We start from the raw sequence: 12,488 nt of genomic DNA on the forward strand, positions 1-12,488 counted from the left end.
TATAAATTCTAATTATAAAAAATGGTTACCAATAATTACATACCAATATTTCACAAAATAACTTGACTTTTCAGTACAGTATTTAATAATTCTCTGAAAACCTACATATTTTCCCATTCCCTATCTATAAAAAGTTTCTGCAAGGTTTTCAATTCAGTTTGGATTTGTTATTGTTTGAAAATGCAGAAGTCACTGTTAATATTAATATTCCTTTTGCATTTGGTACAATAGTTGAAATAGATACTCAAGCAATGACCAAACTCGTAAACCGCTTAGTATCTATCTTCCTACCACCTATGACTGAGGAAGACATAAGCAGATTATATGACCTAAGATAGGAAGGTATTTTTTTCTTCTTTTTGCAGCTGGATTAACATTAATACATGATTTGTTAGTCCTGGTTTCAACAAATCACAACTGACTAGATTCATGTATCACACAAAACAAAACTGCTTTTTAGCACAATGTGGGAATCTAACCAGAACATAGGCAGGTCTTGTTTAACTACCATTCATTCAGCAACCATTCAAAGTTATGACAGTGCTGAAAGAATGGTACTTAACATTTGGTCCCTGAAATTATGGATGCTGTAGCACTGTCATAATGACTTGATCAAAATGTGGGTGCCTCAACTTCTGAGCTACCTACCTTCCCACCATCTCTGCTTTTGGACCATCCTTCACAAGGGAATTCCTCAGAGGAGAGGACCAGTGCCTACAGTAGTCTTAGCCATCTCCATCTGTCATCATCCCTGGGCCTTAATTTAGCTTCAGCACAGCCATCAAGGAGAAATGAAACTTTGCCAGGGCCCAAATGGATTGGGGGGGGGGGGGATTTCCTCACCAAACAACCACTGAGATTTGATTAAAGATGGCAATAGAAACTGCTGGGATTACCCTCACTAAAATATGGAGTCATGTAATGTCACAGTTTATGCAATGGACATTCTGATTCCAATTCCAACTACAACCTGAGGACTATTCGTAGGTGTTTTTATGTCCAAATATAGTACAGATATCAAGCCTCAGGTTTAATATTTATACAAAAGTTGCTACTTAATGCCATCCATATATTTCTAACTATATTTCCAAGAAGCCTTTTACAAGATAGACAATTGTCATATATTCTGATACTGTTGCTTCAAACCATCTGGAGACTGCTGAGTTTCCCATTCCTTATACCGTATATACTCGAGTATAAGCCGAGTTTTTCAGCCCCAAAAATGGGCTGAAAAACCCGACCTCGGCTTATACTCGGGTCACCACAAGAGGGCGCCGGGTGACCACAAGAGGGCGCACCGCGGGAGCCCGGCAGCTGCCCTACCCTTCCCACAGCCGCGGAGCCCCCTTTTACTTCCTGCTTGGAGCTCCTGCAGCTACGGTACTTCTCCGTTCCAGCAAAGTTGCCAGCCAACTGCTCCGACGGCGCGAGAGAGGAGCAGACGATGCGAAGGTGGGGGGGGGGACTCATGAAGCAGGAATCCCCCCCCCCCACCTTCGCATCGTCTGCTCCTCTCTCGTCGGAGCAGTTGGCTGGCAACTTTGCTGGAACGGAGAAGTACCGTAGCTGCAGGAGCTCCAAGCAGGAAGTAAAAGGGGGCTCCGCGGCTGTGGGAAGGGTAGGGAAGGTACCTTCCCTTCTCCGTTCCAGCAAAGTTGCCAGCCAACTGCTCCGACGAGAGAGGAACAGACGATGCGAAGGTGGGGGGGGGGATCATGAAGCAGGAATCCCCCCCCCACCTTCGCATCGTCTGCTCCTCTCTCGTCGGAGCAGTTGGCTGGCAACTTTGCTGGAACGGAGAAGTACCGTAGCTGCAGGAGCTCCAAGCAGGAAGTAAAAGGGGGCTCCGCGGCTGTGGGAAGGGTAGGGAAGGTACCTTCCCTTCTCCGTTCCAGCAAAGTTGCCAGCCAACTGCTCCGATGAGAGAGGAACAGACGATGCGAAGGTGGGGGGGGGGGATCATGAAGCAGGAATCCCCCCCCCACCTTCGCATCGTCTGCTCCTCTCTCGTCAGAGCAGTTGGCTGGCAACTTTGCTGGAACGGAGAAGGGAAGGTACCTTCCCTACCCTTCCCACAGCCGCGTCACTCGGAGCCCCCTTTTACTTCCTGCTTGGAGCTCCTGCAGCTACGGTACTTCTCCGTTCCAGCAAAGTTGCCAGCCAACTGCTCCGACGAGAGAGGAGCAGACGATGCGAAGGTGGGGGGGGGGATTCCTGCTTCATGATCCCCCCCCCCCACCTTCGCATCGTCTGTTCCTCTCTCGTCGGAGCAGTTGGCTGGCAACTTTGCTGGAACGGAGAAGTACCGTAGCTGCAGGAGCTCCAAGCAGGAAGTAAAAGGGGGCTCCGCGGCTGTGGGAAGGGTAGGGAAGGTACCGGGGAAGTCGCGGGGGAGAAGAGAGAGAGGGTGCCTGCGTGCACCCTTTCTGTCTCCCCCCCTCCACCTAACCGGCTTCCCCTCGCACGCCATCGGGGCAGTCGCGGGGGAGAAGAGAGAGAGGGTGCCTGCGTGCACCCTTTCTCTCTCCCCCCCTCCACCTAACCGGCTTCCCCTCGCACGCCATCGGGGCAGTCGCGGGGGAGAAGAGAGAGAGGGTGCCTGCGTGCACCCTTTCTCTCTTCCCCCCTCCACCTAACCGGCTTCCCCTCGCACGCCATCGGGGCAGTCGCGGGGGAGAAGAGAGAGAGGGTGCCTGCGTGCACCCTTTCTCTCTCCCCCCCTCCACCTAACCGGCTTCCCCTCGCACGCCATCGGGGCAGTCGCGGGGGAGAAGAGAGAGAGGGTGCCTGCGTGCACCCTTTCTCTCTCCCCCCCTCCACCTAACCGGCTTCCCCTCGCACGCCATCGGGGCAGTCGCGGGGGAGAAGAGAGAGAGGGTGCCTGCGTGCACCCTTTCTCTCTCCCCCCCTCCACCTAACCGGCTTCCCCTCGCACGCCATCGGGGCAGTCGCGGGGGAGAAGAGAGAGACGGTGCCTGCGTGCACCCTTTCTCTCTCCCCCCCTCCACCTCACCAGCTTCCCCTCGCCTTTTTCCCCTCGCACGCCATCGGGCCGGTCGGCTGGTGCCTTTGCTTGAGCCTGCGAGAGGAGGCAGTGGGAGGAGTGGGGCAATTGCCACCTCTCCCCAGCTCAAGCAAAGGCGCCTCCAAAGGCAGCGCACACAGAGAGAATGAGTGCGAGCCTGAATGAGAAGCGGCTGGCTACCTTCTTGTGTCCCCGTTTGGTTGCGTTTAAAACCCAGAGCTTGAAGTTCTCCCTGAGTTGAGAGGAGAGGAAAACGTACCATTTGGCAGCTGATTGATTCGCACTTGCACGGGCTGGGTGAGGAGAACCCTACATAGCCTTAGGCGGCTGGGAAAGTGAGGGGGAGCCAAGGGAACAAAAAAAGGATCGAGAATCAGCTTTGGAAGAAGGTGTGTGTGTGTGTGTGTGAGCGCCTGTCCACCCTGCAAAGAATGCCAGCTACTTCTTTTTCCCTCGCTGAAACCGGGAGGGGTTTTTTTCTCCTTGCTCCCTCTGTGTGTGTATTTGTCAACAAATAAACCCTATCGGAGTCGGCAGGAAGCCCTAGAGCGGCGTGGGGGTGGGCTTGTGAATGAAAGGGAAGCCAAGGCAACAAAGAAAAAGGGGAAGGATGAATTTTGGAGAGCGAGTGTGTGTGTGTGTGTGTTTGTTTGTGTGCTTGCCTGCCCCCTCCCCCCCCCTGAAAAATGCCAGTTACCTCTTTGAAGGAGGTGTAGCCAAAGTGCCTCCTTTCCCCCTGGCTTAAACCAGCAGGGTTTTGGTTTTTTTTACTCCTCACTCCCTTAACCTGTGTATTTGCCAACAGGTTTTAACTATTCCTCTCTCTCTCTGAGTTTCCCTTAGTTGGATTAAAAAGACCTCCTGCTGTCCGATTCTCCTCCCCCTCTTTTGAAAAGATTTAAACTGTTTAAAAAATGGTATCTTGTGGTAGTTGCTGTCCTTGCTTGGATAGGATTTAATAATGTGTAATGAGGCAAGAGCTAGACAGGAATTTCTTAAGTGTGTTTGTGGATCTTTAAAAGTTGCCTTTTATAAAGTGGGTTTGAGAGCATATCTATCTATCTATCTATCAATCAATCTATCTATCTATCTATCTATCTATCTATCTATCTATCTCTCTATTTATCTATCTATCATTCTATCTGTCTGTCTGTCTGTCTATCTTTCTATCTATCTATCATTCTATCTATCTATCATTCTATCTATCTATCATTCTATCTATCTATCTATCTATCTATCTATCTATCTATCTATCTATCTATCTATCTATCTATCTATCTGGTTTTCTATGCTGATAACCTCACAGCAGCTAATGCTGAAGCTGTTTGGACATACAGATTTATTTATTTATTTAATTGGATTTGTATGCTGCCCCTCTCCAAGGACTCAGGGCGGCTCACAGCATATATAAAAACAGAACAATAATGTAAATCCAATTAATGATGAGAAGGAATCTAGTTAGGTTTTAGCATTGTTGCTGATTGAGCTACTTTTTTACTTTTTAATTTGTTAATATTGTTAATTTGTTTACCCTCTTTTAAATTTACAGAGCTAGTTTACTGGTTTTCTTTAAAATAAATATTCTAAAACATGTCTCAATTAATGTAATTTTATTGGTTTCCATTTTTATAAGTTACCAGTAGCCACTGCATTTTCTAACCTCGGCTTATACTCGGGTCAATAAGTTTTCCCAGTTTTTGTGGCAAAAATTGGTGCCTCGGCTTATACTCGGGTCGGCTTATACTCGAGTATATACGGTATATACTTTTCTTTCACTGTGGCTTTGGTTTTTAAAAATTAATCTGTTCCCAACGCCTTGATAATGTTTGATGAACACACTGCTATTCACAAGGCCATCACCTCTTCCAGTGAAAGCCAATGCAGTGTTGAATTAGTAATGAGGACGCCCAATTTCTAAATCATCCTCACCCAAAAAAATTCCCTGGAGGGCCATTATTCTCTGCCCAACCTGAGTTGTTCCTATAAATAAAATTAGGAGGCAGGAGCCATGGTGGCACAGTGGTTAGAATGCACTATTGCAACTAAACTTTTCCAACAGCCAGCAGTTCCATCCTGACCACTCAAGATCCTCAGATTGTTAGGGGCAATATGCTGATATTTGTAAATTGCTCAGAGTGCTGTAAAAGCACTATGGAATGGTATATAAGTCTAAGTGCTATTATTATTACTATATATACACTGCCTGGAGCTCCTGAATGAAAGACAAGATACATATTGCAATTACTACATAGATAGATAATACCAATGCACACCTTTAGTCGGTTTATTTTTTTTATTAAAAAAAACCCACTGTAAATTAGAGGAGCATCTAAAAATTCATTAACAAAATTTAGTTTTTCCCTAAGCAGCCCTACTTCTTTGGGGATCATATCCATTTCATTCTGAGTATCATTCTGCTTGAAACAATACATGAGGAGTGGTATTCAGAATTCAAACGCATTATGTCTGTACACTTATGCCAAACAAAGGAAGTGCAATTCATTCCCCTGTCTGATTAAACCAAATTAGCAAGACTACAGAGTACTAGAGCAAACATTGTCTCCATGGTACTAAGATAAGAAAGGCAGATGCTTACACAAATTCTTCCTGCACAAACCTCATTCCACCACCTACATAGGTCTTCTAGAACAGGATACTGGACCCACATGTACAGGTATTTAGCTAGACCTTTGCAGTAAGTTTGATAATGTATGACTTAAAAGAAAGTTTGCTTTGATACTGATCTATAATTTACAGCATCCCTAATCACTTTATTGGCTAGTGCTGCTGAGAGTTCAAATAATTCTTAATCCCTGTCCTAATGCTTGCAGCATTAAATTCAAACAAAAGTTTAAAAGTGAGCTCTATTGCACAAGCATTTAATATTGTTTAAAAATTAAACTCTTAATACTATGACCATTTTAATCAGCATAATCATGCTGAGAAGGATGACTGAAATGTGCAATCCATCACATCTAAAATCCTCAAAATTATAATTCATGAAGGTCTTGTGACCGCCAATCAGTTCGGTTAAAGCCCCAATTAAATCAGGTTTATGCTATTATATAGCCCTAATTTAAACTAAGAGTGGGAAACAATGGTTAGAAACAGCATATGCCTTGATGGTGGAGCAAAATATTTATTTATTTATTTATTTATTCATTCATTCATTCATTCATTCATTCATTCATTTATTAGATTTGTATGCCGCCCCTCTCCGTAGACTCGGGGCGGCTAACAACAATAATAAAACAGCATATATGAATACTATTTCTATTGATTCAGAGTCACTCTATGTGGGAGATGGGCAGTTCCTAAATATAAAAAATGGAGATAGATGATGGATGGATGGATGGATGGATGGATGGATGGATGGATGGATGGATGGATGGATGGATGAGACAGACAGACAGACAGACAAACCTAACTGACCACAACATAGCACAAATCCATCTACTTCATAAATGGTCACACTTCTAGTCTTCTGGCTATGTGTGCACCCTTCTCCCATTCTTGAGCACCTTACTGGAGATTGCCATGAAATCAGTTCAAATTGAGTGAAATTTAAGGTACTTTGCTAAATATGAATGAAACTGGAATAACAGCCTGAAGGATGATTTGACTCTTCTACTAGTGATACAATATTCTTTGATGTCCTCAAAAGTACTTTTTCAAGGGGCAACTTGACTTTCTGGTTTTTCTTTAAATTAGTTTCACAGAAAGTCCTGTTGCCTTTTTGAAAAAGGCACTTTTGGGACAACCAGGAACTGGATGACTGAGAATCTCCATAGACATTTACCGTATTTTTCGGAGTATAAGATCCACCTTACTTTTGGGAGAATAATATGGGGGGGGGGGATCTACCTACCTAGTATTCATCTGGCTAGCTTCCTTAGTCTGTTCAGCTTCAGCACATTATTTTATCCCCTGGTTAGGGCTAAAAAAGCCCTTTTCATAGGGAGTAAGAATGAAAACAAGCCTGCAAGGACAGGGCTGGAAAAAAACCTTCGGAGGAAGCAGGAAAGATCATTAGCACTGGAAAAAAAGCTTTGAAAAAGCTACATTCGGCATATAAGACGCATCCAAATTTTCAGCCTCTTTTAGGGAGAAAAACGGTGTGTCTTATACTCTGAAAAATATGGTAATAACCTTTGATAATTAGCTCTCTAAAGGAATCATAACGTTGTTTGGGAAATCTTTGTTGTTTTGATTGGCAATATTCCTTATATGGTGCTAATATCCTGGAAAATAACATTTTTTTAAAAAACTGCACTGTATTATTGGCTTGTTCTCATGCTCTCATGCTATTTCGATATTCAGGATACAGCTCAGGGAGATATGATACAAAACTCAAACAGAGGAATATTTTCACAATACTAAAACCATATAGGTGTAAACTGACATCTTCGAGCAGCCAAACAACAAACGTTTTACATTTTTGAATACATTTTTCAATAATCTGACTTCAAGAAGGACTATCCCTTGGTTAAATTCACTTGACTGATTTTTTTGTTGTTGCTGCTGTTGTTGTTGTTCCGCTTTTCATTGCACAGGAACAGCTGTTTGAAAAATCAGGACAGGTATAAGAAAGTATACTAGCTTGGAAATGTGCTTGATGGACTATCACAAACCTGAAGAATGCAAAATGATCAGCTGAGGTAGGCAGTACCAACAGAAAATAGAATGAGATTCTTTCAGAGTCATAAGAAAAGACTTGAAATCTGATCAGAGCAGTAGCAAAAAAAGACTAGGAGCAACGTGGCACCTCGCAGGCTTGCAGGTTGAGAGTTTTCAAAGGTATGTGTTGCATCATAAAAACAAAAACAAAAATTCCCTGTCTGTGTTTTTTTTTTTTCTGCTGCCCTCTCTAGCCACCCGCTCTTTAGCGATGCTACCATATGCCACTTCTTTTGAGAGGGACAATTTTCAATGGCAACAACAAATACCAAACATGTTGGAGAGGGAGGGACCGGCAAAAGTTTATACTTTTTTTTAACACAAGCTATGCCATAAGGTACACAGGCCTGAGATAAAACTGCAATAGATAATTTCCAGTTAAAGTGAAAAGCAGTGGTTGCTTAGAAACTATAATCTACGATTTTCTCCACTTCATGGGAAAAGCCAGTTAGTCATTGGTAACTACCTAAAATTTTAAGAGTTTGAATGCCGGCAAAGCCACAAATACACACACACACTGCCTCTCCTACCTCACCACCCTTTGCATTGATAAGAGGGTAAACACTGATTCCCACTTCCTTGTAGAAAAGGTGGCTAGTCTATAAAGAGTGAAAATAATCAAATACATAATCAACTTCAATCATTTGTTAAATTGATACACAATAGGAAATGAATGAATTAAAATAAAGATTATTTGAAGATAGTGCAAATATAAATACATTAGTAAAAACAAATAACAAGCATGTAGATGTAAAAGATAGTTATATATACATATAGGATATTTAAAATATGTTAATGATGGGCTGTAGAAACTGAGTCAACAGGATGGTTGACCTATACACTGAATGTTTTCTATTCAAATATTCATACATAGATATGTATATATTTGTGTTTATACACTGCTCAAAAAAATAAAGGGAACACTTAAACAACACAATATACCGTAACTCCAAGTAAATCAAATTTCTGTGAAATCAAACTGTCCACTTAGGAAGCAACACTGATTGACAATCAATTTCACATGCTGTTGTGCACATTCAACTTTGTACAGAACAAAATATTCAATGAGAATATTTCATTCATTCAAATCTAGGATGTGTTCTTTGAGTATCCCCTTTATTTTTTGAGCAGTATATAATGTTATATGTGCTTACATGTTTGCTGATTTTATTGCCTGTTTGTTTGTCATATATATATCATACATACATACATACATACATACATATACAGTGTGTGTGTGTATATATATATATATATACTATATATATATATTGAGGCCGAAATAGCGGTATCATAGTCTCCCTTAATTTAAAAAATTCAGCAAAAACATGTGATACATATATATGTGTGTGTGTGTGTGTTTTGTTTATTTCTGTTGGATCACCCTGGTATATTGAAGGAACGTCACAGCTCCTTTTTACCTCTAGGCCCAACCCAGGGCCATTTCAAGGCAGTTAATTTATTCATAGCCAACAAACTATGTTCTGTATGTATCACATATTTTTGCTGAATATTAAAATTAAGGCAGACTAGGATAGCGCTATTTCAGCCTTGTTCTGGCCTCATCAGAGGAATTCTCTGCCTTACAAGGCAATGGCCCCAGGATCAAATCCCAGTAAGGGTATGGCTAGCTGATGAGGTCAGAACAAGGCCAAAATAGCGCTATCCTAGTCTCCCTTAATTTTAATATTCAGCAAAAATATGTGAGATATATATATATATATCTCACATATTTTTGCTGAATTGAACAGAACAGGAAAAAAACAGAAAAAACCATATAAGCAAATACATAATCAACTGCTATCTATGGAAATACAGTACTGTACTGAAATTTAAAAAAACATCACATGGTCAAATGCTGGCCAACAGCCCTTGTGTATCCCTGAAGTAATACCTGCATGGCAGAAGTTCAACAGGTGCAACTTTTCTCCATTCTGAAAAAACACTGCTTTAAGTTTGCTAAAGCGATCTGTTAACAGGCTTGTTGTATCTTTCAGAAAATAAAAGGCGGAACTCTACTCAGAAGGACTTTTAACATCTTTTACCTTTCAAGAGTGACTGAAAAAAAGCAGGTGGGGGCCTAAAACTTCTGGGACTGGTTATGGTGCGTCTTTCCCTTTAGAGGAGGGAAACAGCGAACTTACCTGGGAATGAAGCCCGCTTCCTCCCCAAGCCGCCGCTCAAATTCCCGCCAGGCCTGGCTGGGACCCACCGCTGGTCCCGCCGCCATCTCAGCCAAGGCACCCGAAGCGTCGCTCTCTTCCCCGGCGAGCTCCCCGCAGTCGCTCCGCAGCCTCTGCGGTTGAGCAACTCCGCGAAACCCGCGAGCGAACTCGTGGAAGGTGATGGCGCCGTCCCGGTCAGTGTCCAGGCGCTGAAAAATAGCTTCGGCCTCCGCCGGTCGGACCCTCAGGTCGGCGCAAAGCGAGCCGAAGTCGTCGCGCTCGATCCGACCGGAGCCGTTCACGTCGCAGGCCAGAAAGAGCGAGCGGAGCCGGCCGCCTTCGTCCAAGTCCACTTGCTCCCCGGCGGAGGAGCCCATCGGGGCGGCAGGTTCGCAGAGACGCCTCGACAGCTCCCAAACACCGGTCCGGGAGGGAAAGACGCTTGACTCTCCACACGTCCGACTCCCGTGTGTTTTGCCTGCCGGCTGCCTTCCAGGCCTCCCCTTCTCCGCTCCACCCCTCGAGCAGTAAAAGTTCTTCCCAAGAATTTCGCCCCGGCGCCCGCCCTGCCTCCCAGTGGAGAGAGCCGCTTGGAGAGGGCGCGACCGCCCGCCGGCCCCGGGCGCGACCGCCCCGCGGCCTGTGAGACGTGTAAGAACGGGGAGGGGACGGGGCTGGCCCGTCACAGGTGTGAATTCCACTTCTGACGATTGTTTCCCCCGCGGCGCAGTTTTCTTTTGCGGCCCGCCAAAAGTGCCGCATCCTGGAAAGAGGCGGCTGGGCTGCGTAGCCAAGGGTGACGACGCTCATTGACTAGGCGCCAAGGGGAATGGTTCTAGCTGCGGGTCGAATGGAGCCTTGGCTACACAGAGACCGATTCAACCGTTCCTAAGAGGGGGACAGGCGGCTGCCTTTCTGCCCTCTGGCCTGGTTAATCCAGCAGGCTGCAGGCTTCAAAGCGGCCCTCAGAGAAGGATGTTCCCCTCGACGCAGTTTTCTTCCAAATAAGGGGCAACTGTTAACTGAAAGACCTAAACTATAAAGAATTTACCTCGATAGTTAACTTAAAATACACCCAGGAGCCAAGAATCACGTTGTCAAGAAATAGGCTTCCCCTTCTATTCTCAGCCAGGTTTCTCTTGGGAAATACCCGTTTGGGTCACTTTAATTCTATTATTTTAGAGAAGGACAAGCATATTTTGGGGGGACTTCAAGCACTTTTCCCTATAAAAAATCTTACTAGTGGAAACAATTTGTGGCTTTTTTCCATAAGAATTCTTTCTTTTCTTTCCTTTCTTTCTTTTCTTCCTCTCTCTTTCCCTCCTTTCTTTCTTTCTTTCTTCTTTATTGGCCAAGTATGACTGGACACACAAGGAATTTATCTTTGGTGCATATGCTTTCTCTACATAGAAGAAAAGATACATTTGTCAGGAGTCAAGAGGTACAACACTTAATGGTGGTCATAAGGGTCAAATAAGCAATCAGGAAACAATCTTAATAAAAATCTTAAGGATGCAAGCAACAAGTTACATCATACAGTCAGAAGCGGGAGGAAATGGGTGATAGGAATGATGAGGAAAAAACTAGTAGTAATAATAGTTCAGACTTAGTAAATAGTTTGACAGTGTTGAGGGAATTATTGGTTTAGCAGAGTGATGGCGTTTGGGAAACAATATTCTTATGTCTAGCTGTCTTGGTTTGCGTTGCTCTATAATGACATTTTGAGGGGAGGAGGTTTTCTGTTTTAATGCTCCTTTGTATGAGAGAAGCCTTGTTCCTCACTAGCAGATTTTTCCTCCAAGCAAGGATACTGTGCATAAGGCTGTGTTGCAAATATTAACACCATTATTATTTCCCCTGTATTATTTCACCTTTGACAAGCACATTGCAGATCCATTCTTTGAGAAGTAGATGGATGGATCTTGTTTTTGAAAAGATGATTCTTCTGATGGAACTTTTTGAACCAAAATTCATGGATGAGCTGTAATTTCACAAGTTTTCTGATACATTTAACTTGATTGTGAATACCTGTTTTACATTCATAGTTTAAAAAATATCCCTATCTGTGAGCTCATAAGTTAATTTGGGACAGTTGATTAAATTTATTTGTTTGTTTGTTTGTTTGTTTGTTTGTTTGTTTAGATTTGTATGCCGCCCCTCTCCATAGTGTAAGACTTAATCTTATGTACATTGGGGGTTGGGACAGGTTTCAGGAAATAGTGGCATTACAAATTGCAGCATCTGACCTTTCTGCTTGTAGAACAGTGAACACAAAATAAATCACCTGAGACTCTAGAAAAGGAAGTGGCATTTACTTGTAACACTGGTTTTGTGAGGTTAAGATTCATTAAAAATAACTACAGAAAATGTTTTCCTGCCAAGCTTGTTTCTGGACATAATTCTGTTTAGCCATACTTTATCAAAAGCTATCTAAGATTGTTATCGCAGGAAAACACAATTTTTTAAAAAACAAATGTCTTTTTATTTTAAAAATAGCCATTGCATTAAGATCATAGAGAAACTTAGTAAAACATTTATTATGTAGTGGGCTTCAGTAGGCAAGAAGCAGACCAGCATAGATGCAACAGCATTTATTGACGCAAAACTAGAACTGAGGAACA

General features: G+C 43.3%; 1 protein-coding gene across 1 annotated transcript in view; it reads right to left on the reverse strand.

Moving 5' to 3' along the window:
* Positions 1-10,665, reverse strand: part of RASEF (RAS and EF-hand domain containing) — a 54,648-nt gene extending 43,983 nt beyond the window's left edge. Inside the window, exon 1 of the mRNA XM_070742727.1 lies at positions 9,847-10,665. Coding sequence (XP_070598828.1) covers positions 9,847-10,244 — 398 coding nt within the window. The 5' untranslated portion in view covers positions 10,245-10,665. The remainder of the gene's footprint in view (positions 1-9,846) is intronic.
* Positions 10,666-12,488: the final 1,823 nt, after the last annotated feature.

The sequence above is a fragment of the Erythrolamprus reginae genome, chromosome 2 (genome assembly GCF_031021105.1).
Source record: "Erythrolamprus reginae isolate rEryReg1 chromosome 2, rEryReg1.hap1, whole genome shotgun sequence".
NCBI lineage: Eukaryota > Metazoa > Chordata > Lepidosauria > Squamata > Dipsadidae > Erythrolamprus > Erythrolamprus reginae.